The 25,768-nt window shown below is 50.7% G+C and overlaps 7 protein-coding genes across 7 annotated transcripts; 3 read left to right on the top strand and 4 right to left on the bottom strand.

Annotated features, from left to right (window-relative positions):
• Positions 1-382: 382 nt before the first annotated feature.
• On the top strand, positions 383-2,136 carry H6S33_011624 (uncharacterized protein; the record flags this gene model as incomplete). Its single annotated transcript, XM_044843006.1, has 2 exons — positions 383-568; positions 862-2,136. 2 exons carry the CDS (start codon positions 383-385, stop codon positions 2,134-2,136), a joined length of 1,461 nt encoding a protein of 486 aa, XP_044696392.1.
• Positions 2,137-6,127: 3,991 nt separating this feature from the next.
• Positions 6,128-7,488, bottom strand: H6S33_011625 (uncharacterized protein; the record flags this gene model as incomplete). Its single annotated transcript, XM_044843007.1, has 2 exons — positions 6,128-7,018; positions 7,096-7,488. 2 exons carry the CDS (start codon positions 7,486-7,488, stop codon positions 6,128-6,130), a joined length of 1,284 nt encoding a protein of 427 aa, XP_044696393.1.
• A 797-nt stretch (positions 7,489-8,285) lies between these two features.
• H6S33_011626 (uncharacterized protein) lies at positions 8,286-8,543 on the bottom strand (the record flags this gene model as incomplete). Its single annotated transcript, XM_044843008.1, has 1 exon — positions 8,286-8,543. The coding sequence occupies one exon, from the start codon at positions 8,541-8,543 to the stop codon at positions 8,286-8,288; it is 258 nt and encodes an 85-aa protein (XP_044696394.1).
• A 2,741-nt stretch (positions 8,544-11,284) lies between these two features.
• Positions 11,285-12,078, top strand: H6S33_011627 (uncharacterized protein; the record flags this gene model as incomplete). Its single annotated transcript, XM_044843009.1, has 6 exons — positions 11,285-11,362; positions 11,428-11,484; positions 11,574-11,611; positions 11,712-11,755; positions 11,843-12,010; positions 12,071-12,078. 6 exons carry the CDS (start codon positions 11,285-11,287, stop codon positions 12,076-12,078), a joined length of 393 nt encoding a protein of 130 aa, XP_044696395.1.
• Positions 12,079-13,558: 1,480 nt separating this feature from the next.
• H6S33_011628 (uncharacterized protein) lies at positions 13,559-14,893 on the bottom strand (the record flags this gene model as incomplete). Its single annotated transcript, XM_044843010.1, has 1 exon — positions 13,559-14,893. One exon carries the CDS (start codon positions 14,891-14,893, stop codon positions 13,559-13,561), a length of 1,335 nt encoding a protein of 444 aa, XP_044696396.1.
• Positions 14,894-22,629: 7,736 nt separating this feature from the next.
• H6S33_011629 (uncharacterized protein) lies at positions 22,630-23,150 on the bottom strand (the record flags this gene model as incomplete). The annotated part of the gene is made up of 3 exons (XM_044843011.1): positions 22,630-22,651; positions 22,735-22,970; positions 23,037-23,150. The coding sequence occupies 3 exons, from the start codon at positions 23,148-23,150 to the stop codon at positions 22,630-22,632; spliced, it is 372 nt and encodes a 123-aa protein (XP_044696397.1).
• Positions 23,151-24,085: 935 nt separating this feature from the next.
• On the top strand, positions 24,086-25,418 carry H6S33_011630 (uncharacterized protein; the record flags this gene model as incomplete). Its single annotated transcript, XM_044843012.1, has 6 exons — positions 24,086-24,188; positions 24,301-24,310; positions 24,386-24,541; positions 24,619-24,853; positions 24,949-25,262; positions 25,331-25,418. The coding sequence occupies 6 exons, from the start codon at positions 24,086-24,088 to the stop codon at positions 25,416-25,418; spliced, it is 906 nt and encodes a 301-aa protein (XP_044696398.1).
• Between the last annotated feature and the right edge of the window lie 350 nt (positions 25,419-25,768).

Below are 25,768 nucleotides of genomic sequence, written 5' to 3' on the forward strand. Positions count from 1 at the left end.
CCCCCCCCCCTCCCCGGTGTACTAGTAGGTAGCTTCAGCTGAGCGAGCGAGACGAGCGAGACAAACGAAGACTTCAGCCTGGTCAGCGAGAGGAGAGCGAGAGGGCCACCGGTGACTGATTGTCAGCTGCCGAAACAAACGACTGCTGGGACCTGCCTGGGGCAGTTACAGAGTTGCCGAGACAACCGAATCGAATCCAGAAGAGTTAAAGCTCTCTTCTAAGCACTCACTCTGCGTTCATTCAATCCGGGTAACAACCCTCCCTCCCCACCCCGGGCCCACCCCACCACCCACCACCACCGCCACTACCGCCGCACGACCCCTCGCAATTTCCTTTTCAGCACAGCAACCCCCAATCGTCCTGCGTCCTGGGATAAAAAAGATGACGACCCTTCTTCCTCTTCGCTGCTGCGCCTCTCGTGCTTTGTCGTCATCCTCTCGAGCGCTGCAGCGCTCGAATGCAGCTGCAGACAGCGGCTTTGTGCTCCCCCGTGCCCGTGCTGCGCTCTCCGGCGGCCGGCAGCGGCGGAGCTATGTGGTTCTGCGGACGGTGCTGAACCCGAGGTCGGTTAGTGGGTTTTTTTTCCATTTGCGTTTGCTTTTGGAGCTTTTGTTTGGTGAATTGAGAACTTTTGTGGTTTTGGTCGACGTGATGAATATTAAATGATTGTTCAGACGTAACCATATTTATGGAACGGATAAAGAATAGCGTTTTCTTTCTGACAGACCAATAAATTATACCATAAACTGTTTTACTTGCGCTCTTTTATCTGCGCTCCCGTTAAACCAATTCATATCTATATATATATATAAAGCGGGAAACAAAATCACTGACACACCCCCCCCCCCGCTCCGCAACAGCCCGATCTCCAACCCCCCACCGACCTCCCCTCCCCTCCAAAAACCATCCTCCTCCTCACAACGCCCAAATCCGCCACCCACATCACCGCCGACGCCCTACAACCCTGGACCAACGACGGCACCGTCTCGCTCCTCGCCGCCGCCGTCGAGTCCCTCCCCGGCGCCCCCGCCGGCACCCGCGCCGACACCGGCCACAGCTGGCTCATCACTGACCACGACCTGTCCATCAAGCTCCCGCCCGTCAAGGAGCTCGCCCGGTCATTAACGTTCTCGCTCCCCTCGCTATCCACAAAGATCACCCTCCCGCTCGCAAACACGCTCTTCCACAACGGCGCCGCATCGACATTGCTGCACCTCCCGCCGGCCGTAAAGGAGATCCCAGTACAGATCGAAGCCGCAACAGGACTCTCCCCTAACGATGCGCTGGAGTTTGCGAACGCACAGCAGGATATCAAGGAGGCGTGGGACGAGATGGGAGAGCTCATGAAGCTGATCGGACAGCGCACCGGCGTCGTGCCAGTCAAGGAGCACGAGATCGGCACCGTGGAGATCACGCTGCCGGCCGACTGCGTCGCCGACACCCCCTTGAAGGCCTCCCTCCCGCTGAAAGCACTCACGCCGCCGCGCAGGATTGCCGCGGGGCTCGGAAACATCTTGAAGCAGCTCGACGGCGACGGCGACGGCGCGGCGCGAGCCGCGAGCCGCGAGCTCGAGAAGGCCGTGACGGAGTATGTCGGCGCGCAGGACGCCAACGCGGGCGGCGTGTCGGTGTTTGCGCGCCTTACGCCGCGGGACCCGGCGGAGGGGGCGTATGAGTTCCTGGCGCCGGGGGTGCGCGTGCATAGGGTGTTGTCGGGCGGCGGGGGTTGGGGGTCGAAGGCGGGGCTGCTGTCGCTGGATCCGCAGGGGGAGGCGGATGTGGGGGGCTTTGCGGAGGGGTTTGAGAATAGCGTGTTTAATGCTGTGGGGCAGCCGGGGGCGGAGGGGGAGGGGAAGAAGCCGACGGGGATTGTGACCGTTGGGGAGTGGGTGCAGTTCTTCGCGGCGGAAGTGCCGAAGGAGGAGGGCGGGAGGGGGATGAGGTTGGGCAGTGTGCCGAAGGTGGAGGAGCTAATGGTGGGAGAGGAGGGGAAGGTTGGTGGCGGGAAGGTGCACGAGGGGGAGAGGGTGCTGGAGGGGGTGTTTGGAGGGTTTGCGGAACAGGGGGTGTGGGTCGGGGGGAAGCTGTTGGATGTGCCCTTTGCGGAGGTGGAGGTCGGGGTTAAGGAGGAGTAGACGGGGGGAAAACAAATAAAAATGGTTCTGGTCTCCGCTTTTTTTTAGACGTGGAGAGGTAGATGCTCTCCATAGTACTGGCTGTAAATAATACTTCGTGTGCGCTAATGTAAATGCTTCAAACCAAATAATTGTGCTTCCTAATTCCTAAAGTCTCTTGAGTCGATTAGTATTTGGTTCCTTCGAAGAACCTGTAGAGTTGTTGTAGATGGAGTTGACATAAAGTCCAGTGCAGTGTGTTGAAGAAAGCGACGTTGTCCAGAGCCAACCAAGACCAGAATAGTCGACCGAGTGATACATCATGACGGAAATCGCAAGTAACCACCAACCCAACATTTCGTAATTCTTTTTTCGCGGTAGATGGGATAAGAAGCAAGATAAAACTTAGCTCTATGCTACATAGTCACAGCAATCATCATTTTCTCGCATACCTCTGCCTGGCAGTTGGGAAATCCTAGCCCTGGATTAAAACATATTGGTATCGAATCAACCACAATAACCGGAGGGGTATAACACTCCCACTTTCCCATGTGACTCTTCGTATGTGGGCTTCAAGTGCTTGGCACTGATATATGGGTCGGTGATGGGTCCGACGTCTATTGTGGTGTGGTGTGTGGCCCGCAACTTGTGTCGTTGGGCACTACGGTACCGCGGTACTGCTAGGGTCGTAGCCGTAGTTGTAAGAGGTTAAGGGTTAAGCTTATGGTTTTGGTGGTGGATATACATACCCTAACCCTGTATATAGCTGGTCTTATCATTTCTGAACATCCTGAGCTAGTAGGGACTGGCGTGAGATTGAGGTATACTATCCTTTGAGGAGCTGAGGGGCTATGGTGTGCATAGGGTGTTAAGTATCGGCTTTGGTATGTAGGTTCTGGTTGGTGTGAGGCGGTTTCTGGGGTTGGTGGTGGGGTTTGTATCATTGGCATCTGGCTTCTATCCTGGTCGGTAATTATAAATAAAAGTGAGAGGGTTGAGACTAGCTACCATGGTGGGAAACATCGATGGAGACGTCCTAGATGAGTACAAGCGGGGATGGTTTACTAGAAGTTGTGGGTCTAGCTACTTGTATGCATATACAGATAAATATGTACGTCTGGTCAGGTTGTGACACCGTGGTTTAGTTCTACATTATTACAATGTGGTTCAATATGTGTCCAGTAGCTGAATAGTAGACCAAGGTCAAACAGGACATGTTGGTTCTTGTACTTACTTGAGCCACTAGCTAGCCTCACATTAATAAGGTTTGTAAAAAAGAATTCATTACAGTACACCCCCAAAAGATCCAATCATACCCCTCCCAGACTCACCAAGCAGAAACTCGATCTCCATAGGCGATTCTTAACACCTGCTCAAACTACGTACATATTACTATATCTCCTGCAGGACATGTTGCGTGAGCAGGCCTATTAGGTATCACTTGTACAATCCGTATAATCTCAAGTCACGGCGTTCTCAGCGATGTGGGGGGTGGGGCATGTGGGCTAGGGTTCCCGGCCCATATATTGATGGGATTAGGATCATTGGCATCCTTTTGTTCTGCCGTTTCGGCGACTACATGCCTGGCTGTAGTGTGGGATTATATAGAAATACATATGTCTCAACTATAGTTAGTGCATGGGTAAATGCGAGAGAAGACTATCATGATGTGGGTGTATTGATCGGTCTATGGGAGCCCTAGCCCTAACCGAATTACCTCGAGAATTGGAAGCACTTCCCTCCCGTTTTGTTACATTGAAATTATTTGTGGAGGATATTTGATTTTATATGTATTTTCTACTGATATTGGGCTCTGGTCGGTGGTGGTTCTTTTAATAATATTCATGCTGTGATACTCTGTCTGTTGATAATTTTCGAGATTTCTATCGAATATGATATTGTTCTGAAAGGAGATCTAGCTATGATATCGGGTAATCATGTCAAAACCTATGAGATATTGCCTGTATAATAGTCCATATAATCTTAAAACCACGGGTGTAGTATAGGAGGGGGAGGGGATATCATGCAGGTTACTAGGGTTCCTGAGTTTCTATGGTGGAATTGTGATCATTGACATCCCTAATCCTACCCCAACCGTAGCCGCCCAGCCTATGGCATATAACTACAACTAGATCCACACTGAGATTTCTACCTCACGGTAATCGCTTGCCGGAGTAAGAAAAAAAATGTTGATTAATCTACCACCACAAGGCAGAGATGTATGCAGAACACTAGCGCTCAATGCCTTGAAACCGCCCGTCCTCTTGCCTTGCCCCTCAATGATCGTTCGATTTTACTAATACTGAGTCTATATTGCCCTGGAGTTGCTATATATGCTTATGTCTACCTACTACCGTTAGAATTAAGCTTGTCTTTCCCCCCGAGCGTGTGTTTCGGGCTGCATTTGGCCTCCATGTCATTCTCTCAATCGAAGACATTGTTTTGTCTGGCGAGGCAGAGCAAGGCGTACCTGTGGTGGGGCGTGTGGGCTCGAATTCAATCATTACACGAGGAACTGACCATGCAGCTAGCTAGTAGCTCTTTGTTTCTACCCCAGCTCGATGAGTAGGCAATGCATGATTGATGGGGACTATTATTCCCCAATACATATGCCTGTTCTCGATCTCCCAACTCATCACCGCCTTGAAGCCTCAGAGAGATCTCTTGAACACAATTCTATAGTGTCCTTTACACATTATATATTATTAATTTCCACAGTTACATTGTGTACTTTTACCACAGTTATAGCTACATGTATCTTTAGCAAGCTTTAATTTACATAATAACCTACACACTTTTAATGTGTTCTTTCCACATTTCTACTGTGCAAAAGACACAATTGTAGATATAAATTATACCACGGTGCCAGTGCACCATTTCGCCATTCCTGCAGAACAGCACCGCGGGCGAGAAGGCATGAGGGGGGAAATAAGTATATGCTGTGGGGCTAGGGTTTCCTAAATCCCAGCCTATCCATCATTACCCCCAGGCCCGTACGCACACCCGCTCGCACGCCCGGTGCCTACGAGTACCTGCACCCGGTACCTACGAACACCCACGCACCTGCGCCCAGACCCGGTACCTACGAGCACCCGCCGCCCGGCACCCGCACCAGGCTCTACCTCCCCCCCCCCCCCCCAAAAGCCCGTCAATGATAAATTAATTGATTGATAACTTTTAATTGTTTCCGTCAATGTTTAAGCTCTCAAACACCACATTAATAACCATTATAACGAACCACTACCAAGTAAAGGACCTCCGTAGCATGCAGCGGACTTCGAATTCAAGTAGACGGCTTTAATGCTGCCTTAAAGACGCTGTTTACTTCTGGTACATACCATACTCTCCAAAGTTCAAACCGCCGACGTCCTTGAGGGTCTAGATGTGCCTAGAGAAGCTATACCAGTGCCAGTGCCAGTGCCAGTGCCAGTGCCAGTGGTTGAACTTACGACCCTACAGTGTTTTACACTGTTTATTTATGGCGGGCGTACGCGAGTCTGAGGTTTATAATCAAGGCGCGTGTCTCTCCAGATAACGGGGGTTGGGTTCCACGGGCGGGTGAATTGAATGATGCGTATAGCTGAAATATAGAGTAGCTGGCTACCTATATATATAACGGCCCCGGTCCCGTCAGGACTTGAGTGTGGTGGCTCTTGACTGGATTGGACTCTGTCTGGTAAATGGAGAATTCATCAGCGGGTTATTATGTGCAACATACTACCTCGAGGGTACAAACTTATTCTATTCTCGACGAAACCAATGGACGGTTTTTTTTTGGGGGGCGGGTGGTGTTATCGCATCATATAATATCACTCGATGTTGACCACAACCACCACGCCACCACTACATACCCAAACAGACATCACATCACAATTACATCACAGCCACAGCTCAGCTCAAAGCACAAAAAAAAAAGGGAATCCATTTTCGAACCAACTAAATACCTAAAAACACGCAAAACTCCCCTCAACGCCCTCCCCCCTCCCCCTCCTCTCCCCTGCCCCATCTAGATCTAATACGGGTCCCACTCAACCTTCCCCATCAGAAAGTAACTCTCCGCCGGCACCCCCCTCCACTCCCCCCTCTCATCATAAAACGCCGGCTCAAAACTCACATCCCTCCACTCCCTCACCAGCCTCCTCCAATAACACACCTCCGCCGCACCCGTCAAATACCGCTCCCTAAACACCCTCACCGCATTCCCCGCGATCCGCTCCGCGCGCGCATCGTCCGCCAGCAGCCCCTTCATCGCCTTCTCCAGCCCCCGGAACTCGTCGTCCACCTCCACAAAGTTCTGCTCGGGCCCCGACGCCACGAGCAGCGGGTGGTGGTGCTGGATCCACTTCAGACTGTGCGCGATCACCACGCTCCGGCAGTTCTGCAGATACTTGAGCCGGCCAGAGTACGACGCGCCCTCGGTGTGCGCGACGAACTTGTACCCGCAGTGCTCGGGCATGGTGAGGAGGTCGTGCTGCAGCGCGGCCTTGTCGCCCCAGTCGAGGTACTTGACGTCGGCCCAGGGCTTGCCGGCCGTGGCGTCGACGAGGTGCTGCCGGATGTTGTGCTCGGTCATGGGGGCGCCGCGCCAGACGAGTTGTGACTTCTTGGAGGACCAGGGCGAGGTGTGTTCGGCGGCGAGGATCTTGCGCTGCACTTCGCCGTAGGTGCCGACCTTGGTCTCGGGCCAGCTGTAGTAGCCGAAGTCGGGCATGAGCCAGATGGAGGTGTCGGAGGCGCGGCGGGTGAGTGCCCAGGTGGTGGTCGGGTCGATCTTGTCGTTGACGACGAAGGTGAATTCGATGTTGGGGAGGGGCTCGGGGGAGGTGAGGATTGCGCGGTGGATGGCTTGGAGGGTGGCCATGGTGCGGGAGTAGATGGTGCTGTCGATGGAGATTACGTAGAGCTGGGGAAATGTTAGAGATGGCCTAGATATGGATACGGGTATGGCATTGAGGTGGGGGTGGGGGCGGGGAGACTCACCTGCTGGTCATAGATCATTGCCCGCCCATAGCCATACTGTGGTTTGATAGCATCGAGCTCCTCGAAAGTGATCTTGTTCCCCTTCCGTGTAGCCGCCGCCCGCTCAATCTCGACGAAAAGGCCTGGGAAGGCAGCACTGCACTGCTCGTCCGTCATGAGGAGGTTCTCCCCATCCCGTTTCCAGTCCCAGTCCCATTCGCCCTTGTGGCCAGAGGAAGTGGTGGTTTTTGTCGTGGTGGTGGTGGTTGTGGTCCGCCGTGAGGAGATAGGCGCCGAGTAGAAGGTCAGCAGCGTGATGATTGTGAGGGCCAGTGCAGCGAGGTAGATTGTCCGCCTGTATTTGTGCGAGAGGAGGCCCTCGATGGGGCTCCAGCTCTGTTTGGAGTCCGTCATTGCGAGGGTTTGGGGGGGGGGGGGGGGGTTGTTGGCAGGACAGTTGTACAGAGTGTGGGAGTGTCTTCTTCTTAATTCTGTGGAGTAAGAGAGCTCTCTCTATAGATCTAGTGTGGACCCTGTCTCTCTCTTCTTTCGGACGGACACGCAAGTTAGGGGGGATCTGCACTTGTGGCACAGAGATTTTGTTATTATCACCGCTATTGGTATATTGCCGCGTCCGTCAGGATTGATCCATGACATGTCGTTGGGCCTGGCTATTTCGCGTGAGACCGAGTGTGTGTGTGTGAAAGGAGCGAGAGTTCTGAAACAGCCTGGATGCTTGCGTGCATGCGATCATCCGCTAATAAAGCCTCTTGCGGGTGACATTATTGCCTCTTTGGGGAATACTAATAATTGCATTGGGTCATGTATGTATTAAACATTAACACTCTTGGCGTACATGGCCTTGCCAAGAGAATTGCTTCCGGCGCGGCGACTCTCTGAACATGGTGATAGGTGAGAAGTAGAGCATGAAAAGTAGGTATGTGCAGGCTCAAACAGAAACAGACTGACTGCAAAAGAAAGAGAAAAAAAAAAGATATTCCGGCGCTTGTATATATCCGCCGCCATTGTGCCTCTATGCAATCGATCAATTAAGAGCAGCGAGGGCGGGCCGAGGCAATCGCAGGAAGCTCTGTCCGTCCGTCCATACCTAGCGCAGAACTGTCAACCACTGCTTACTAGTACACCGTCAACTACGTCACTTATCAACCGCAACAGCAACAACCCAAACTCACGATCAAAAAACTCACCGTCTAAGCTCTCCACCTACGACAATGCACGCGAATCCACCACCACGCCCTCCGATACGCCTCCAGCGCCAGCTCCATCGCCGGCAGCGCCCTCAGCACCGCCAATTCCAGCACCAGCAGTCTGGCAGCGGGCGGTAGAGCTTTATAGTCATCTTCGTCTTCATCGACTAGTACTGGAAAGTACTCCAGTGCCTCCTCCCCGTGGTCGGAGATGTATGGGTCGTCGCCGCCCAGGAAGAAGGTGCTTGTGTGAGCCACCATGAGAGGATATATATGGGTAGGTAGGAGAGGTAGGTGGTAGTGGTAGATGATATAGGGTGGTAGATGCAATTAATGATGAGTAGGAGAAGTCGATGGAATTGTGGATGGAGGGAGTAGTGAGCTGGACGGCTGAGGGATAGAGAGAGAGCTCTACGGTGCTGCTGGCTGGCCTTTTTGTTTCGAGTGTACTAGCTGGCTGGCTGGCTAGCTGCCTTTCTAGCTAGTGCGTATATATGCAAATGATGCCACCAGGAACCATAACCGTAGAGTCGTGAGTATATAGAACGGGGCATGATGTAATAGCTGAGGCGGCCTTCTATCGTGAGAAGGTTAATTCTGACGGTGTGTTCTACTGTGACTAAGTACATAGGTAGTACCACATTAAAGTTCTAGAAGCTATGTATCTTAGGTATATACGTACATGTACGTATCGATTTGATGATACCCCACACCCCCGTAGACCGCCCAATTCTTCCAGCCCCGTTCCTCAGGGATTCTAGAACAGCACAGCACAGCACAGCACCCGTCGGCACGACCCGCAAAACTAATCTGATCTGATCTGATCTGATCTGAATCTACGTGACCCACAAAAGTCGTCATAAGCTAGCACAGCTACGGCTCTGGTCAGATTCAACCGTAGCTTCGTGGCCTGATCTTTTCATTACGGCGTTGGAGTTGATTTGGCCCCCCTGTAGCGGTGGATAGAAGGTTTTAACTACATGTACCCATGTAGCTACGTAAGTAGGTATACCCGAGTATCGAGGGTCCTTGGCATAAAGAAGGTTCACAACTAGATACACATATATACAATTCTAGGGCGGATATCACATCATCCCCGCTCTTCTTCTACAGCCGACAATCTGGCATAACGCAACTGGCGGGAAGGGAGTGCCCGCCAAAACCGAGTTTTTGGGTCTTGAGTCTCCACAATGAAAGCGAGTTACGGACGAGTGAGAATCTATGCCTGACTCCACCAACACCACCGCCCATCTCACCTGCTGCCAAACCAAAAGTAACACAATACAGCATCTCGATGATAGTAGGCGGCGACGGGTCGATGACCATGTTACCTACGCATCGACCAACACGGTGCAGGGCCTCACTCACCTCATACTCAAGTACTAACACTATTCGCTTCCCGAAGGAATGTAGAAATGAGGGTGGGGCAGGCTGGGGTAGGTGTATCTGTACATCCGCCTAACAGCTACTCCAGCGCACGGAAACCCTTAGGCTTGAGTTAGGTGAACAGTGATGGCCGACAGTCTCCCTTCGCTGCTACATATACTCAAGAAGCGCTCCTACCCCGCCCACATTCACTGTATGCTGAACCACCGTGTGGAGATAACTATACAGCATCGTGCATCTCCTACTTCTATCAAGCTCGTGCGGTAGTCAACTCTGTACGTCTGCCAGCCATACGACCAATTCCAGTTCCAAGATCCCCAACCAAGCCTAGTGCAGATATGGGTTCTGTTATAGTTCGTGGACAAGAGAGACGAAAAAAGCTCTTGACTAGGGCATGCAGGACATCCAGGAATCAGGAATATCTCCAGCGGTTCCCCACCCACCCGCCCGTCGAATACCTAGGCGTTGGGATAGAGCTTGGCCTGGTGCACGTGTACTTACCCAAAAAGCTTGTACCGGCCCTCTCTTTCGGTCTGGTTGCTATGCCAGAAACTCTAATTGCTAGGTCAAAACACCAGTTACCATAAAAAAAAAAAAGGTCAGTCCGGAGTTTTTAGAAAGTTATTGCACCAGATCCTACTGGTACCAGTGTTGACTGCAATATACCCAACCATCTCAAAGTATAAATTACCCATAACCACAAAACACCGTAGGGTTTGGTAACAAGACTACCGAAAAACTTCTACGGAGATGGGGTGTCCCCCCCGGGGGGGGGGGGGGGGGGGTAGTTAACTAGCCAGCCGGCCTGGCCCGTCTGAAATAGACGCGGGGTGGTTTTTTCAGCTGGTTATATCCGGATGGGATATATGTTTCCCGCGAACGCACCCGACTTGAAGGGCCGGCGAGAAAGCCAGTACTACGTCTAGGCTTTTATTCGCTACCCAGTGTAAATACTGAAATCGCAATACAAGACATTCTACTGGTGTTAGTCATAATCAGCATGCATAACTTCTGACGATGGTTTGAATATATCTGGAAATTGGGCTTACGGTATAATTATTGGCTTGCGGTAATGGTGACCACCGTGAAGGTTCGGCAGTGGCCCTATTTCGGCCTTGGTAAGTGCTGGATAGTTAATTAGCCCGGTCCTTCTAGGTGGTAGCTAGTCGATGTGTAGGATCTGAGTCCTGGGTTCAGACTGACATTAATAATATCCCGCCAGAGGGCGCGCAAGGGGGTTCTTGTATTAGCAGTACAGTGTCGATATTCATGCGGGGAGGCGCATGGGATATCAACACCTCAGCCGGTATCTGTCTTCTCTAACACCCAACACCGCCAAGAAAGCAAGAAGATGTGGGGCAGATTAGCCGACTAGGTGTTAAAACACGTTACAGCAGCTAGGTGGCTGTAATCAGTTAAACATATGTGTTAGTTTGGAGACCCAATTTAAAGTTAAGCTGCGACAACCCACTTAATCCAATCATCATCAATTCCATCCTTCGTCATCCGAGTAATAGAGTAGCAGAGCCTGATCTATCTCCCCGAGACCGATACAGGCCTCAGATAGAGAGACATAGATCACCACCAGCCTGGGGACTGATACCGAGTGATATTATATGATTTCAAATAATCGTCACGGGGTAGTTTTCCACCCCCATCTATGGCGGCGGAAGGTTTCTTCATCCTGTTGGTTGGTGAGTAAAGTATGAGATTTGGATGTTGTTTCCAGATTCCGCGCAAGGGTTCTAACTTATCGCAGGCTAAACCGAGTGATAGCTCATGTCTAAAGGCTACACAGCCTCAGTGGTGTCACGTTGTTTGTTTACCTCCAGACCCGGGTTTCGGTCATTCGCTTAGGCTGGCTGGGAGTCAGACGGGCATTTCGCTTATCATGACGGTTGTCAGCTGCTTTTCTACCTACCTTCTGGCACATGCTCAAGTAGGTGGGTCACAAACGTGGTCTTATCAGATTGTTTCCTTAGATCGTAGACGGAGAGCCAGCCAGCCAGCCAGCCAATGCGGCCTTCTGACCATATAAACAAGTTCCCGCATCAACCCGTCGCCATCCAGCTTCATCCGCTTGGCGAGTGACACTCCATGACCTCACTCCGGCGCGCACGCGAGAAAACCTTCAAAATCTCGACGACACGCTTATATTTAGACATGTCGAAAAGCCTCATCCATCACCCGGCCTCGCTCACATGCAATATCCAACACAACGCAACCAACAATAAAACCCGCACCTGACGTCAACAGCGGCGATCAGTCCCTGCGTAAAGAAGGGAAAGTAGAGAGAGTCTCCCCTTCTGCTCTCAAAGCTTCAATCTGCATACACTATATACGTAAGACCAAACCCGATTGTAAAAAAAACCTGGAAAACTGACAGTTCTACTAACGGTAAGACGTCTGATTTGCCCGACTCCGCGGACGCTTCTTTTCAGGTTTCTTTTTGGGACGGGCGGTACGGGTGTAGGTACTCTATGTACATGTATGCAGATCCTCCCTCCGCGAGGGCGACAGATCGAGGTTCCAATTTCCAGGTTTTTGGTTTTTGGTATGGAGCAGCCTCACATTTCACCAAATGTGACAGAGCAAGTGTGACGGCTAACTAGATCCTCCCATTTCTCTTTTTGCAAAAAACTAAACTAGCTGGAGTACATACTCGAAAGGAAAAGAAACGAGAAATAAAATAAAAATACAATTTTTGATCCCCCCGATTCACTCGCTCACTGACTAACGAATTCACTACGGGCCTCCCCCGCCTTAAGCTTAGATCATCTCCATGATTCCCTCCCCCTACAATCGCCGCCGCTGCCGCCGCCCGCGCCATACCACATCATCTAAATAAAAACCATCCATCATGTAAACCACAGAAAAAACGAATGCCATGCTAACAAGTTACCAAATTACTTCATAAACAAGAAAAGAAAAAAAAGGCCATACCCCCAATGCTCCGATAAAAAAAACATGTAACAAAGATAAGTAAAAAAAAAAACAACACACAAAAACGAATGGATAGAAGCGAAGAAGAAAAAAAATATAGATATAGAAGAAAAGAAGAACAAATACAATCAATCTGTCAATCGCCGCGTAGTGGTAGTGCTAGTGTGTGCGGGTGTGTGTTAGTGCCAGTTAGTAGTTGCTAGTGTTGGTAGTAGTAGTAGTAGTAGTAGTAGTAGTAGTGTCAATAGTAGTAGTAGTAGTGTCAATAGTAGTAGTAGTAGTGGTGGTAGTAGTAGTAGTAGTAGTAGTAGCAGTAGTAGTAGGCAGCACCCCACCCCCTCCACGATATCATATCCAACCCGCACTCCACAGAAACCCAATCGAATCCAACCGAATCCAATCCGCATCAAACCACCTGGGTATCTCATCTCCTCATCCGCTTTCATCTCATCCCCTCCCATCCACTCATCCACTCCCGTCCCATTCCATTCCATTCCATTCCATCCCATTCCATGCCATGCCATTCCACCACTAAGCAAGCCCCTCATGCAAACATCAGACGAAAGCGCAATGTGGCACAAAGCAGCAAAAAAAGTAAAAAATAAAGAACAAAATACGGGAAACAGAAGACCACTACTATTTCCACCGCCCTTCTTCTTCTTCTTCTTCTTCCAGCCTACTTTACTTAGTTACTACTATAATGGTGATAAAAGAAAAAGGATATAAAAAGGACCTACAGAGCGAATATGGGGGGGTGGGTATCATAAGCGACAGCAAGAAGAGCACACAGAGCAAAAAAAGCCACACAAGTAGAAAAAACAGAGAAAAAGAAGAATCACCAGCGCCCGTTAATTCCCAACGCAAGCAAGCAAGAACCAGCAGAGCACGAGTAAGCAAAAAAAAAAAAAAAAAAAGAAAGACTATATAATAAGAAAGAAAAAAACGGGCTAAATCATCTCCCCCCTGCCCATGCCATCACCCACACTGATACCCAGCGCGTCCGCACCATCCTCCCATATCGTCTCGAGCTCCAAGTCGCCCCTCTTCTCCCCGCCACACACGCTCCACCTCTTCCTCTTATCGGCGGCCGCCGTCCTCCTGCCGCCCCTCCTGCCCGCGCCCTCCTCCTCCACAACCACCACGACCGCCGCCGCCGCCACCTTTTTCATCTCCGCCTCCGCCTCCAGCGCCTCGGCCTCCGCGTCCGGCGAGTCCGGTATTGTCTCGAGCGACGAGATGGACGGCGACCGCGAGCGCACCGACGTCGGCGTCGACGACCCCGACGACGAGCTCGCCACGTACGGCTCATTGACCAGGTACGATGGCGGCGGCGGCGGGGGCGGCGGCGAGTGTGCTGCGAAGCCCGAGCCGGAGTGGTAGGCGCTGCCGCCGCGCGGCGACTGCGAGTATGCCCATTGGCGGGTCGGCGAGTTTGAGCGCGGGACGCGGGTGCGCGGGGAGATGGGCGACGGCGGGCAGTTTGTGAGTGTGAAGCGGGAGGTGGCGGAGAGCTCTGCGAAGGAGCCGACGGGCGGGAGGGAGCTGGAGCGGAGGAGGGGGGGCGCAGCGTGGTGGCGCGAGGTGGAGAAGGAGGGGGGGAGGGTGCCGAATGGGTGGGGGGCGGGCGGGTTGGTGGGTGTGTTTGTGGACTTTGAGCGCATGTGTTTTGAGGGGAGGGAGCGCTTGGTGGTGGTGGGTGATGGGAAGGTGGAGAGCTTGAAGAAGGGGGATTGATGAGCGTGCGACGACGAGAGCGGCGCGAAGGCTGTCATTGGGACTGCTGTTGGGGGTGGAGTGGTGGTAGAAGGTGTTGTGGGTGTTGTAGGTGTCGTAGGTATTGCACTAGGTATTGTGGGTATTGTAAGTAGTGTAGATATTATTGCTGTTGCTGGTGAAGACGGACGCAGCACAGGTGAGGATGTCGAGGAGGTTGACGGTGAGGAGGTGGAAGAGGAAGAGGAGTAGGAAGAGGGTGTGGGGGACCCCGGGTGTGATAAAGGTTGTGGTTGTGGTTGTGGTTGTGGTTGTGGTTGTGGTTGTGGTTGTGGTTGTGGTTGTGGTTGTGGTTGTGGTTGTGGTTGTGGTTGGGGTTGCTGTTGCGGTTGCTGTTGCACCTCCTCTGGTTGTGGTTGCTCCTCTTGCTGGTGTGGCTGTTGTTGTGTGTCCTGCTGGTGCTGCTGCTGCTGCTGCTGCTGCTGCTCCTGCTCCTGCTCCTGCTCCTGCTGTTTCTGCTTCTCTTCGGCAGAGCAGCAGCCACCAGGGAATGTAGTAGAGTGCGGCATTGATTGCGAACGGAAACGGAGAGTTACAGAAACTCGACAGCCAAACTACCTTGTCGACGGTACGGGGGGCGGGAATGTGAAATGCGATGATCTCACAGCAGCTGAACTTGCAAACGAAGATAGGTAGGCAGGCAAGTAAGGTAGAGTAGCAGGTACAGGATTTAGAGTATGATCTTTTTTTTTTTTTTTCCTTTTTTTTTTTTTTTCCTTTTCTTTCCTTTCTTTTTTGCCTTTTCGACCCTTTTTTCCCTTTTCCAGGAAGAGCGAGAGTGTGGGAAGAAGAAAAAAAAAAAAAAAATATAGCCCTGGCCTGGCCTGGCTGTGGGGCGTGTGTGTGTGAGTGTGTGGGTGTATGTATGGATGTGTGTGTGTGTGATTGACTCGTGCAACTTTGCAAGTAGGCGTGAAAGGGGGGGGGGGGGGTGGAGGGGCGGAGTGACAGAGGTAGTAGGTATGTAGTGGGTAGGTAGTGGGTATGTAGTTTCGCAGCTGTCCAGGGAATAAAAACTACCGTCTGGAAACCTCTCCTTTCCAGTCAAGTTGAAGGGGAAGTGGAGGGGGGGGGACGGGGGGTGGTAGACTTGACGTGATGTGTGATGATGGCAGCAAGCAGCAGTAGTGTGTGAGGAGTGAGGATTGGATTGGACAGTTCAATCAGCAGGACATGAGGACAGGGCAGAGTGACTTTTGTGTGTGGCCGATAGGTAGGTATGATTCTGATTTGGATAGCGACGGGGCCGCCGTACGTAGAATCTACTCTAGGTATTTGATTTGTATCTGGCAGGTGAGAAGCAAGCAGAATGGGCGAGAGCGAGTGGGATGGCCGCCTGCCTTTGCTTTGCTTTGCTTTGGTTGCTCGGTACGTAAGTAGATAGATAGGATAGAGTATTTGTGAGTTAGAGAAAGAGAGGTAGTAGATATGATATGTAAGTAAAAGTATTGTATGTAGGTTAGGTAGGTACAGCAGTCCGCGCGAAAAGAGGCAGAGCAGCTAGCAGCTAGCAGCTAGCAGCTAGCAGCAGGAAGGAGTCTGTCTGTCTGTCTGTCTGTCTGTCTGTCTCGTAGAACAGCTATGGTCCAATGCACAATGGAATAAAACACCGCCCGTTCCGTTCTGTTGAGACCCAAGGAATTTCAACCAAAGAAGCAAAGTGTTCAAAGAGAAAGAAACGAACGTCAGAAGTTCCACCAATGTAATATCTGCAGCTGCCAATCCGTCCTCCAGTCAGTCGGGCAGGAGTAGTCGTTACAGTACCTACAATATGTACCTACATACGTAGAGCGTAGAGTATAAACAACCGTACAGCCCCGGCAATTCACTTTAATTCAGCACCCACGCATCCATCCATCCATCCATCCACATCCATCCATCCCAATCCCAAGCTCTTTCGAACCTCTCCTTCCCTCCTCTGGCCGCAACCACAAATACAAATACACAACAACGAACCTGGCCTGACCTTCAATTCAATCCGCCGCCGAATCAGCTTCCGTCCTGTAAACAAATAAACACCGGCAGCTCCAGCCACCTACGCCAAACACAGCCCCTACCAACAAACACCACAACAGAACAATCTAGAATAAACACCATCTATCTGCGGCGCTCTCACTCTCACCTCCCCTGATATGATGATAACGGAACGCCCCCCCCCCCCCCCTCTCCTCTCATCACATCACATCACATCCATACATCCATCTACCTACATACTCTACTCTATTCCTACTGAGACATGCCCGTACGCAGGAACAGGGAGGAAAGCAAAAAAAAAAATGGGAAAAAATAAAAGAATAAATTCGCAAACCCACCCCCCCCCCCCCCCCCAAACCCCCGGGACCCCGTAATACAGTGCCCTACCTAAACCGGATCTACTGACTGGACTGGAACTGCAACCGATGGGGGGGATGACTTTTGTTTTTGGAATATTCTCTACAGTCATTCACTCAATCAATCATTCACTCACACTCACACTCACACTCGCTCAATTAGTCGTTCACTCAATTACTCGCTCACACTCACTCACACTCACTCACACATACAATCAATCAATCACTGGATCGCATGGATGTTCTGTCCTGTTGGTTGGTGGTTGGCCCATGGGACCTTTGGGGGGGGGGGGGTATGATAACAAAAACTCAACACTTCAAGCGAAAAAAGTCACAGGACAACAAGGAACCCCCAAGACCGACCAGATGAAAGGCACCTGCTCCCAGGATGCGTGAGTATCAAGAGAGCGCGCAAGAGTGCCCTCCTCCCTACATGAAGGTACTCCTGCACCCAGTACATACATGTATGTACCTCCTACATACAGCACTCTACCCTCCCTCCATACAGTCCTTGATGTGTGGTCTGCACTTACCCGCGGGCACCCCCGGACACCCCCCTCACCCTGCTGCAACAACCACCATTCGCTCCATGCTCAAATTAGCTGTAGCAGCGGGCTTTTGCACCCCGAACACCTCCCCTCCCCCCTTCCCCCGCCTCTTGGTACTCAGGCAGGTATGTGTGTATGTATGTATGGCACCTAGCTCCTCCACACACGCACATCAGTGGTTGAGGACGCGCGCGCACGTTACATAAGCTACATAAGCTACATAAGCATCTCGTGTATCTATATCTGAATCTACACTTTCTATTTTTTCCCGCGCGCCCATCTCGCTGTCTCCAGACTGTGGACGGTAGAGGCACAAGATTAAGATTGAGATTTCCCACGCCCCAAAGCGGGGGGAGTTGTACTAGCTCTAGAGGGATTGAGCAAAAGGGTTTAGTTAATTAGCCAGGCGGAGAAGGGACGGAGTGGAGGTAGTGGGATCGCCGAGACGCGGGGAAAGATTGGATGGTGGATACCTTACCCTGAATAGAGACTGGCGTAGAGGCGATAGAGTATCGGTCGGTTGCCGGTAGGTAGAGGTTGTACGGTGGCGTGGGTAGAGTGAGTACCTACTGTAGATCTGCATGTGTACAGCTACATACGGTAAGCTAGAGTAGGTACAATACTGTAGCTAGAGTATGAATGCATCAGAGTGCAAATACGAGCGAATAGATACTCTACCCAGCTCTGCGCAGCCGCCTGATACATGCCTCATACTCTAGAACCGATCCCATCCATCTCATCCCATCGTATCCTTCCTTAATCGTGGCAATGCGAGATATCTGTCTGCCTCGAATGCAAGAAAAATCTGCCGTCGAAATCTCAGCTCATCCTTCTTCCTTTTTGCGCACCACCAACGAAACCGCAAACCTTATCGCCTTCCACATCCGACCCTAGCGCTAAAACGAAACCAGTGTTTCTCGAAGCATTCCCGTTTCGTTGGCTGGTCCCTGCGTCATTTTTGCTAACGCGAAACAGAAACAGAAGTAAGTGGAATGAGATGAAGGATCTGGTGAGAAGCACTGGTCCAAACAGCGCGCGAGAAATAGTACTTTAGAGTATCGATATCGATCGGGGCGATGGTTCCCCCCTGGGTTTGAACCGTTTCTCCATATAATGGCCACATGTAGAGTCCCTACGGTTTCTACCTACTCTAAGGGGCACCTCTACGAGTCTTCTTACATGCAATATAGGTGCCCTACGCGTAGAGTACATACGCGTGCGAGACGGACCTATGCATGTGCTCAGGGTACATTATGTACTCCATCTCACATGTATCATGTATCATGTACTCCTCACATGGCCCATAGGTAGACCGTATGAGAGCATTCCCTTCTCTCTGGTAAATTTGCATTGGAATGTTTACCATGGGCGTGCTGGAACCAATGGATGGCGGAGGAGGAGAGTTCTTTTAGAGCCACGGGGAATGAGTACGGCTCTAGTTCGAACACGTGCGGTGGACGTTCCGCCTTGGGAGCTTGGTAGGGTAGATACCGTTCGGATGGGGAGCCAGTGTCGTCTTGGGCCACCGTTTCTATCATGCCCCAACTCAGAAAACCCATATCCAGCAGAGCACCTACCCCACACCACACCGCAACAAGACCCCCTCCTCCTCACCGCTCTCGTTCATTGGGATCTTCTCTATCCGCCGCCGCGTGCGACTACCTCGTTCAATGGGGTGGATCGTGGATGTATCAGGTTGCGTGATTGGATGCGCGCTCAAGCGAGGGGGAGGGAGGGGGTGGGTGTGAGCCGTGAACCGTTAGATGGTTGCTTCGGTCGGTCAGTCTGGGTAGGGCAATGGGTAGGGTACCGTGCGTGTTCCCCCGAAGGAAGCACGGACGTGTCTATCGGACGGTGGTACTCTATTCTTCCCTTCTAGAGTGGAGTGTCTTTATGCTTGCTCGGTTTATGCCATAAGCACCCTCGCGATGTACCGATCGATAGATGAATGACCCTTACTCTACTCAATGCTGGCTGGGTTGTACTTGCCGACATTGAGTACGCTCTGAAAGAATTCAAACGAGTGATGCGATGTGCGATGAGGGAGGGAGATCCTAAGCTTGGCAGGGATGCAGCAGAGTAATAATGACTCTTTGACGCGTGGGTCTGAGTAGAGTACCAGCTACCGTTCTACTAACCGCGGCTAGAGTACAAATAGCTGGAAAACGGTCCTGTGTGCCTTTTTCTTTTTTTGATTCTTGAGGGTTTTGATATGTATGTCCACGAATGAAAGTGGAGTAGTAGTACTCTACGCTACCATACCAGCTGCAGTGTATGTACGGATCGTCAGCGTGGCGGCGGCGATTATTCTCGTCTTGGGGTAGGTAGATGCAGAGTGTTGGTTAGCATTATGTACGCTCCTTGCCAGTGCATAAGTCCAAGTCTGATTCTCAACCGATAGAGTGCTAGCTAGCGATTGATATTTGGGCGGGCGGGCTTTGCATTACCTTATGCAGTTTCTGCAGTTCCTTGAAGACTTGAACCGCCTAGGACTGTAAGCGAGCGCGAGGTGAAGAGGGGGGCGGTGGGTCATGGAATATCACTCGCTAACAATTATGTTAGCAATCGTGTGCTCTATGATAAGACCATGGTATTGGTAAGGTGTCTTAGTAATGATGGATTTAGGGCTGAAGCGTCGGTAGGCTATCCTCTATTCTACTCTACCCAGGTGGCCTGAGGAAGAAAGGAAGGAGGTCATAGATCCAGCCTCTAAATTGATGTCTCGAGTAGTATCTAGAATAGGTAGAAAAAGAGCTAAAGAAAAAAAGTCATTACATAACCCAAGATCTAAGCGGGAAAGTCCGCAAGAAGAGCAAAAGGGTTCGCTTGCCCTAGGCGGGCTGCTTTTTGTGTCATGGATTATCACTCACCTGCGCTTCATGAATTTGTGGTGGAACCGACCGTTCCGGGGGTGATTGATTGATTGATTGATGATTCATTCGTGTATGTAGCCCGGAGGCTAGACCGCTCCGGGGGTGATGGGTGTATGTTGGGTGCTTTGGAGGGATAGTGGCGGAAGGCCTTGATGTGGTGGAAGTCTGGGTGGACTTGATTCTTCTGTTTCATACTGCGGTCACACTTGTTTATTTGGATGTTTCTATACTTGGCGAGGACTTGTGTTGTGTCCCAGTGTTCGTCTTCTTCTTTGCTAGGCGAGGAGGCTATTCGTCATTGGACTCGAGAGGTGAGATGGAATCCTTGACAAAGTGATAAAGGACAACCCCACCGACGAGACGGTGTTTTCATCAAACACAGCCTCACTATATTGTCTTCTTAGTGGTGGGGTGGGGTGTGAGGTTAGATTAGCGAATCTCTCTAGGCGCTTGCGTGCCTGAGTTGCTTTTTTTTCTTGTTTGCTTGATTGTGGGGAGGACCCCAGTGTCGCCGTGGCGTAATCTGAAATGGAACACTGTTGGAATTAATGAAATGAGGGTTTGTGTTTCGGGGGAGTGAGGGTCGGGTGTGGGGAGATCTACCAGTGTTTGTGTTTTGGGGCGGTGTTCTCTGTTTGCTTGTTTTTGTTCGGTAAACCTTCCTCATAAGTAAATTTAGTGCTTGGCAGGTACATTGATCGATAGGCGACCTCCTTGGTACTATTTGCGGGGACATTTTCTCGCTGGGTGCGGGTATTTGCATGAACTATCACTCGCCCGCGGTGGCTGCCATGATATAGATCAATCGATATTTGGGCTGGACTGGGTGATTGATCTGGTCACAACCTTTTGGGTAGACCAAGACATTGCACATCTGGGTAGTGGAGAGATATAAAAGAGCAGACAGGGAGTGGAAGAAGGCCGAGTAAGATTCTCTTATACTAATGGCACTAAGAACAGGTGTTCTTCAACCCGTTTAGAACAACGTCAAAACTGTACAAGTTAACCGACAATGACAACTACATATGCCCGATCCGTTGTTAACAGCACGATAAGGTTGATAGATTCCGTGATGATATCCACTACCTATACTTATATGTCCTTACGCATTACATGTCTCATGCCAGCGCCCTCCCCGCATTATTGCCAATATAAGAACCCAATTCAACACCCTTCTGGGCGGAGGTCAGTCTGAGATCAAAATGAAAATCCTACATATCGACTAACTATGTGCATAGAACGACCGGGAGAACTATCTAGAACCTACGAAGGTCAAAATAGGACCACTGTCGAACCCTCTCGGTGGCCACCATTTCCGGAAGGACATAATCGGCCAATATCGACTATTCCGCCGCACTGTAAGCTCAATTTAATGATATAGGCCAATATCTGCAGCTATTTCAGAAGTTAATTATGCATGTGAATTATGGCTAACGTCAGTAGAAAGCCTTGCTTATAGCGCAGCTTCGACCAAGCTTCAACATTCACATTGGCCAACCCTGAGTAGTAAACAAAACACTCGGACGTAGTACTGCCCCTCTCACCTCCTTTCAAGTCGGACGCATTTACGGGAAATATACTTCCTATCCCGAGATAACACAGCTAGCTGGGTTCAACTTCTTTTCCACACGGGCCAGCCAATTAACCCCTTTCTCTGGACACTCAATCTCCATAGAATCGTTTTGGTGTAGTCTCGTTACTAGACCCTACGGTGTTTTACGGTTATGTGGCGGTTGCGTATATTGTAGTCAACACCACCAAAGAAAGAAAAATACCGAATGGGTCTGGGAGCGAGATCGAGACTAGTATCGGCGATGTTGTTAACATAGGCACCTACTCCACGCATTCACTTAGCTGCGAAAAGCAATAGAGAGCTTCCAGTTGCCATATTAAAGATCCATTTCAAGGTATTTGAGAGGCGTGTGGGGGGAGGTAACCACTGGAGATATTTCTGATTCCTGGCCGGATACCCTGCCCCAGTCAAGTAGTCGGTGATACTGGTGAAGCTAGCCATGAATTATCACTCGCTCGTCCCGTCACTACATGCTGTTATTGATATTCTATAAATGCCGTGTTGCTTGATGAAGAGAGCTTTGGTTTGGTAGTAGGTGGGATGGGCGGTGGTGTTGTAGAGTTAGGCATGGATTATCACTCGTCCGTAGTGTTGGCTGGCTAGATTTACGATATTGGATGAACTTGAACTAAAACACTAAGAACCTGAACAAATGGCTCATCTAGGACATGTGGTATTTGGAATATATTGCTCTTCACTTCGAACTTCATGACAATATACAGGCACAAGATGGGTGTTTAAGAAACAGTTTCCATGAGACCGCCTCCGGGCATATGCATGATTTTAACTTGATATGGAACAACGTCAACCCTCTGACTATTCCCACTTCCCGCTTCCCAACATGCACTGGTAACACTGGCAACAAAAACCATACCCACAGAACCAACCCAACAAAACACCAATCCACACAAAAACAGCAGTCTACGAATACTTAGGCTCCAAACTGCAACAAAACAAATTAGTTAATACGCCGCCGCACACAAATTTATTTATCCCTTGCTTGAGGATTTATATAGGTGCCCATACATAGTTCCCTTATGCAACTTCTCTCCATCGACCCTCACGCCACTCTGCTGCGCCGCCGGCTCCCGCAGCCCATCTTTCTCCGTCGACAGGTCTCCCGAGAAGCGGCCGGACCCTATACCGCCGCCGCTGTAGCGTGCGTCGGCAGACTTCATGTCGCCGGGGACGGGTGGGTCGTCGGGGAGTTCGAGGTTGGCTTGGGGGTCTTTGGAACGGTTCTTGTTTTGATCGACGATGGACTGGGTGGGGGTGGGTTAGTATTGTTGAGGGTGGGGGATTGGGGGATAAGTTGAGGGTGTGCTTACTTTGAGGATTGAAGAGTCGGCATCAGCGGGGATTTGGCCGTGATAGCGGCGGGACTCGCGGGCCTCGAGCTTGCGGATGTCTTCTCTGGTTACGTGGAATGTTTGGTCAGTCATATTGGGAAGTTGTCTTTAAAGATTTAAGCTAATAGTAAGAAGAAAGTTGTGATAGGTTCAAAGTAGTTTTTTCTGATTGTAAAACTCAAAGGAATGTTTCATCTCAGGTCGAGATTCGGCTCAATATAAATGCTGCGAATCTTCAAGCCGCTTACCCTTGACATGACGTAACAATGAAGCACCACTGACTTTCAATTTCGTTGACAGCTTATGACGTTACAACACAGCATGATATCCCTCTTCTAGCAGTAAATTGACCTCTAAAGGAAACTAATCGGCGTTTGGAACACATTCTCGAACGGGTTCACAGTGGATTGCGGGTTTCTGGGGTTCCGAATATTTGTGCCCTGGCCACGCCAGAAAGGTGTCGGGTTTCAATTCACAGGATACACCTGAAAGGTTTTATCCATGTGTTTATACGAAGTGTTTGATTCCCGCTTTGGCTTGAACCTCTTGCTTTTTGGACAGGAATTGAGCTCATGATGGGTGTTATTTCAGTATTTTGGATATGAAAACGCCAAGACTGATGATCGAGGTGGTTGACCAAATTAAACATTTCAAAAGTTACATAACACATCCATCCCCACAGGGTCGAAGATACGAATATCGCCTCACACTTGCGAGGAATGATATGTTCCAACCATAGCTAGAACCTTGCGGGGTGGACAAGCTTTCGAGCTCTCGAGCTTTCGAGTTGCCATGATATGATTGGACTGCAGCTGTAGATACATGGTATCTACTGGCTTACCTAGCGTTATGTAGCTAGGCTTCCGCGGAACATGCCGAAGTCAAGCCAGGGTTCAACAACCGCCAGCCAAGCCACCAAATAGTTATCAAGTCTGCTCCAAACTTTCCCCACGACCCCTCCTCGCTCGTGAGTGTGAAGGAATTGTTCCTGTAGAACCACCTACCTTCATCCCACCTAGGTATCTATGATGAGCGCCCCACCACCGCCGCCAAAGACTGCAGAGCGACAGCAACACTCGGCGTATAGAGGCTTTGTGGCGGGTGTGTTTTCGGGGGTGGGGAAATTGACTGGTATTGTCTTTTTTTTTTTTTTTTTATTTCTTTCTTTGCTTTCCATCTCAATTCGCAATTCGCATTTCGCAATTCTTACCTAGCTGATTGATTGATTTGAGTGGAACACTAGTCGGGCATCCGTAAGTACAGACCTACCGTGTATGATGATTTCCGGCAATTAACAATCAACACCGGGAGTGGTCGGGAGTGCATAGATTCGACACCATTAAAGTCCGCCTCCAAACCTCCACCACAACCCACTTCAAAGGCCCCCTCGACTGCCTCCGCCAAACCATCCACCGCGAAGGTTTCCGCGGCCTCTACAAAGGCGCCAGCCCACCACTAGTTGGCTGGATGTTTATGGATTCTTTGTAAGTTCCTTTCCCCCCTCCTCCTCCGTCCTACCCACCAATCCGGAGCTCGCTGACCGACCGGCTGGGCGAGCTAGGATGCTGGGATCGCTATCAAACTACCGCTCACTGATAAAGACCAACTTCTACCCGCACCAGGAGCGCCTGCCGCCTATGGCGCAGGGCGTGGCCGGCGTGATGGCGGGCTGGACGGTTAGTCTGATTGCTGCGCCTGTGGAACATGTCAAGGCGCGACTTCAGGTGCAGTATAATGCCCGCGGGAACCGGGAGGGCATGAAGTATAAGGGACCTATTGACTGTATCAAGAAGCTGGTTTGTCTTCCCCCCTTCTTCCTTCCCTCTTCCCTCTTCCTCCTTCCTACCTTCTCTCCCCGCCATTGTTGCTGACAGCAGAGCTACATTTATAGTACGGATCCCACGGCCTCCGCGGCCTCTACCACGGCCTCACAGCAACACTGCTATTCCGCACCTTCTTCTTCTTCTGGTGGGGGTCCTATGATCTCTTCTCGCGCTACCTGTCCACGCACACGAACCTCTCCACGCCCGCAATAAACTTCTGGGCCGGCGGGCTCAGCGCACAGATGTTCTGGATAACGAGCTATCCGAGTGACGCCATCAAGCAGCGCATCATGACGGACGATCTGGACCAGAGACGGCTTAAGAATTGGCGGGAGGCGGCGAGGAGCGTGTACAGGGAGGCGGGGTGGAGAGGGTATTGGAGGTTTGTGCTTATATTCCCCTGTGCGCTTTTTGTCCTGTGGGGCCCGGGGCTGACGATGGGGTACCTAGGGGATTTTTACCGTGCTTCCTCAGGGCGTTTCCGGCGAATGCGGTGGCGTTGGTGGCGTTTGAGGGCGTGATGAGGAATCTGCCGTAGTCAAGGCCGCTGTTGCTGCTGCTTTCTTTATGACTTTTTAGAGGGGGTATTAGATAGGATTTCTTACATTCTTATAGACAATACTTGTGCAATGATGATACCAGGAGCTACACGGGCTACGTATGTATTTTAGGAAAAGGCATTTCTGCAAAGACAGACATGTGATAGATTCCGGCCCCGCAGTACCACATGTCAAGGCCGAGTTTGATACTGTGATTTGCAGGAACGTATAAAAGACTGACTCCACTTTCAATTAATTAATTAGCAACACCCAGTACATCTGCCTCTTCCTCTACCTCTAACAGAATAAGCACTAACGCTGTATGTGTATAGATCTGAAAAGGAAAATA

The sequence above is a fragment of the Morchella sextelata genome (assembly GCF_020137385.1).
Source record: "Morchella sextelata strain SCLS chromosome Unknown scls_6, whole genome shotgun sequence".
NCBI lineage: Eukaryota > Fungi > Ascomycota > Pezizomycetes > Pezizales > Morchellaceae > Morchella > Morchella sextelata.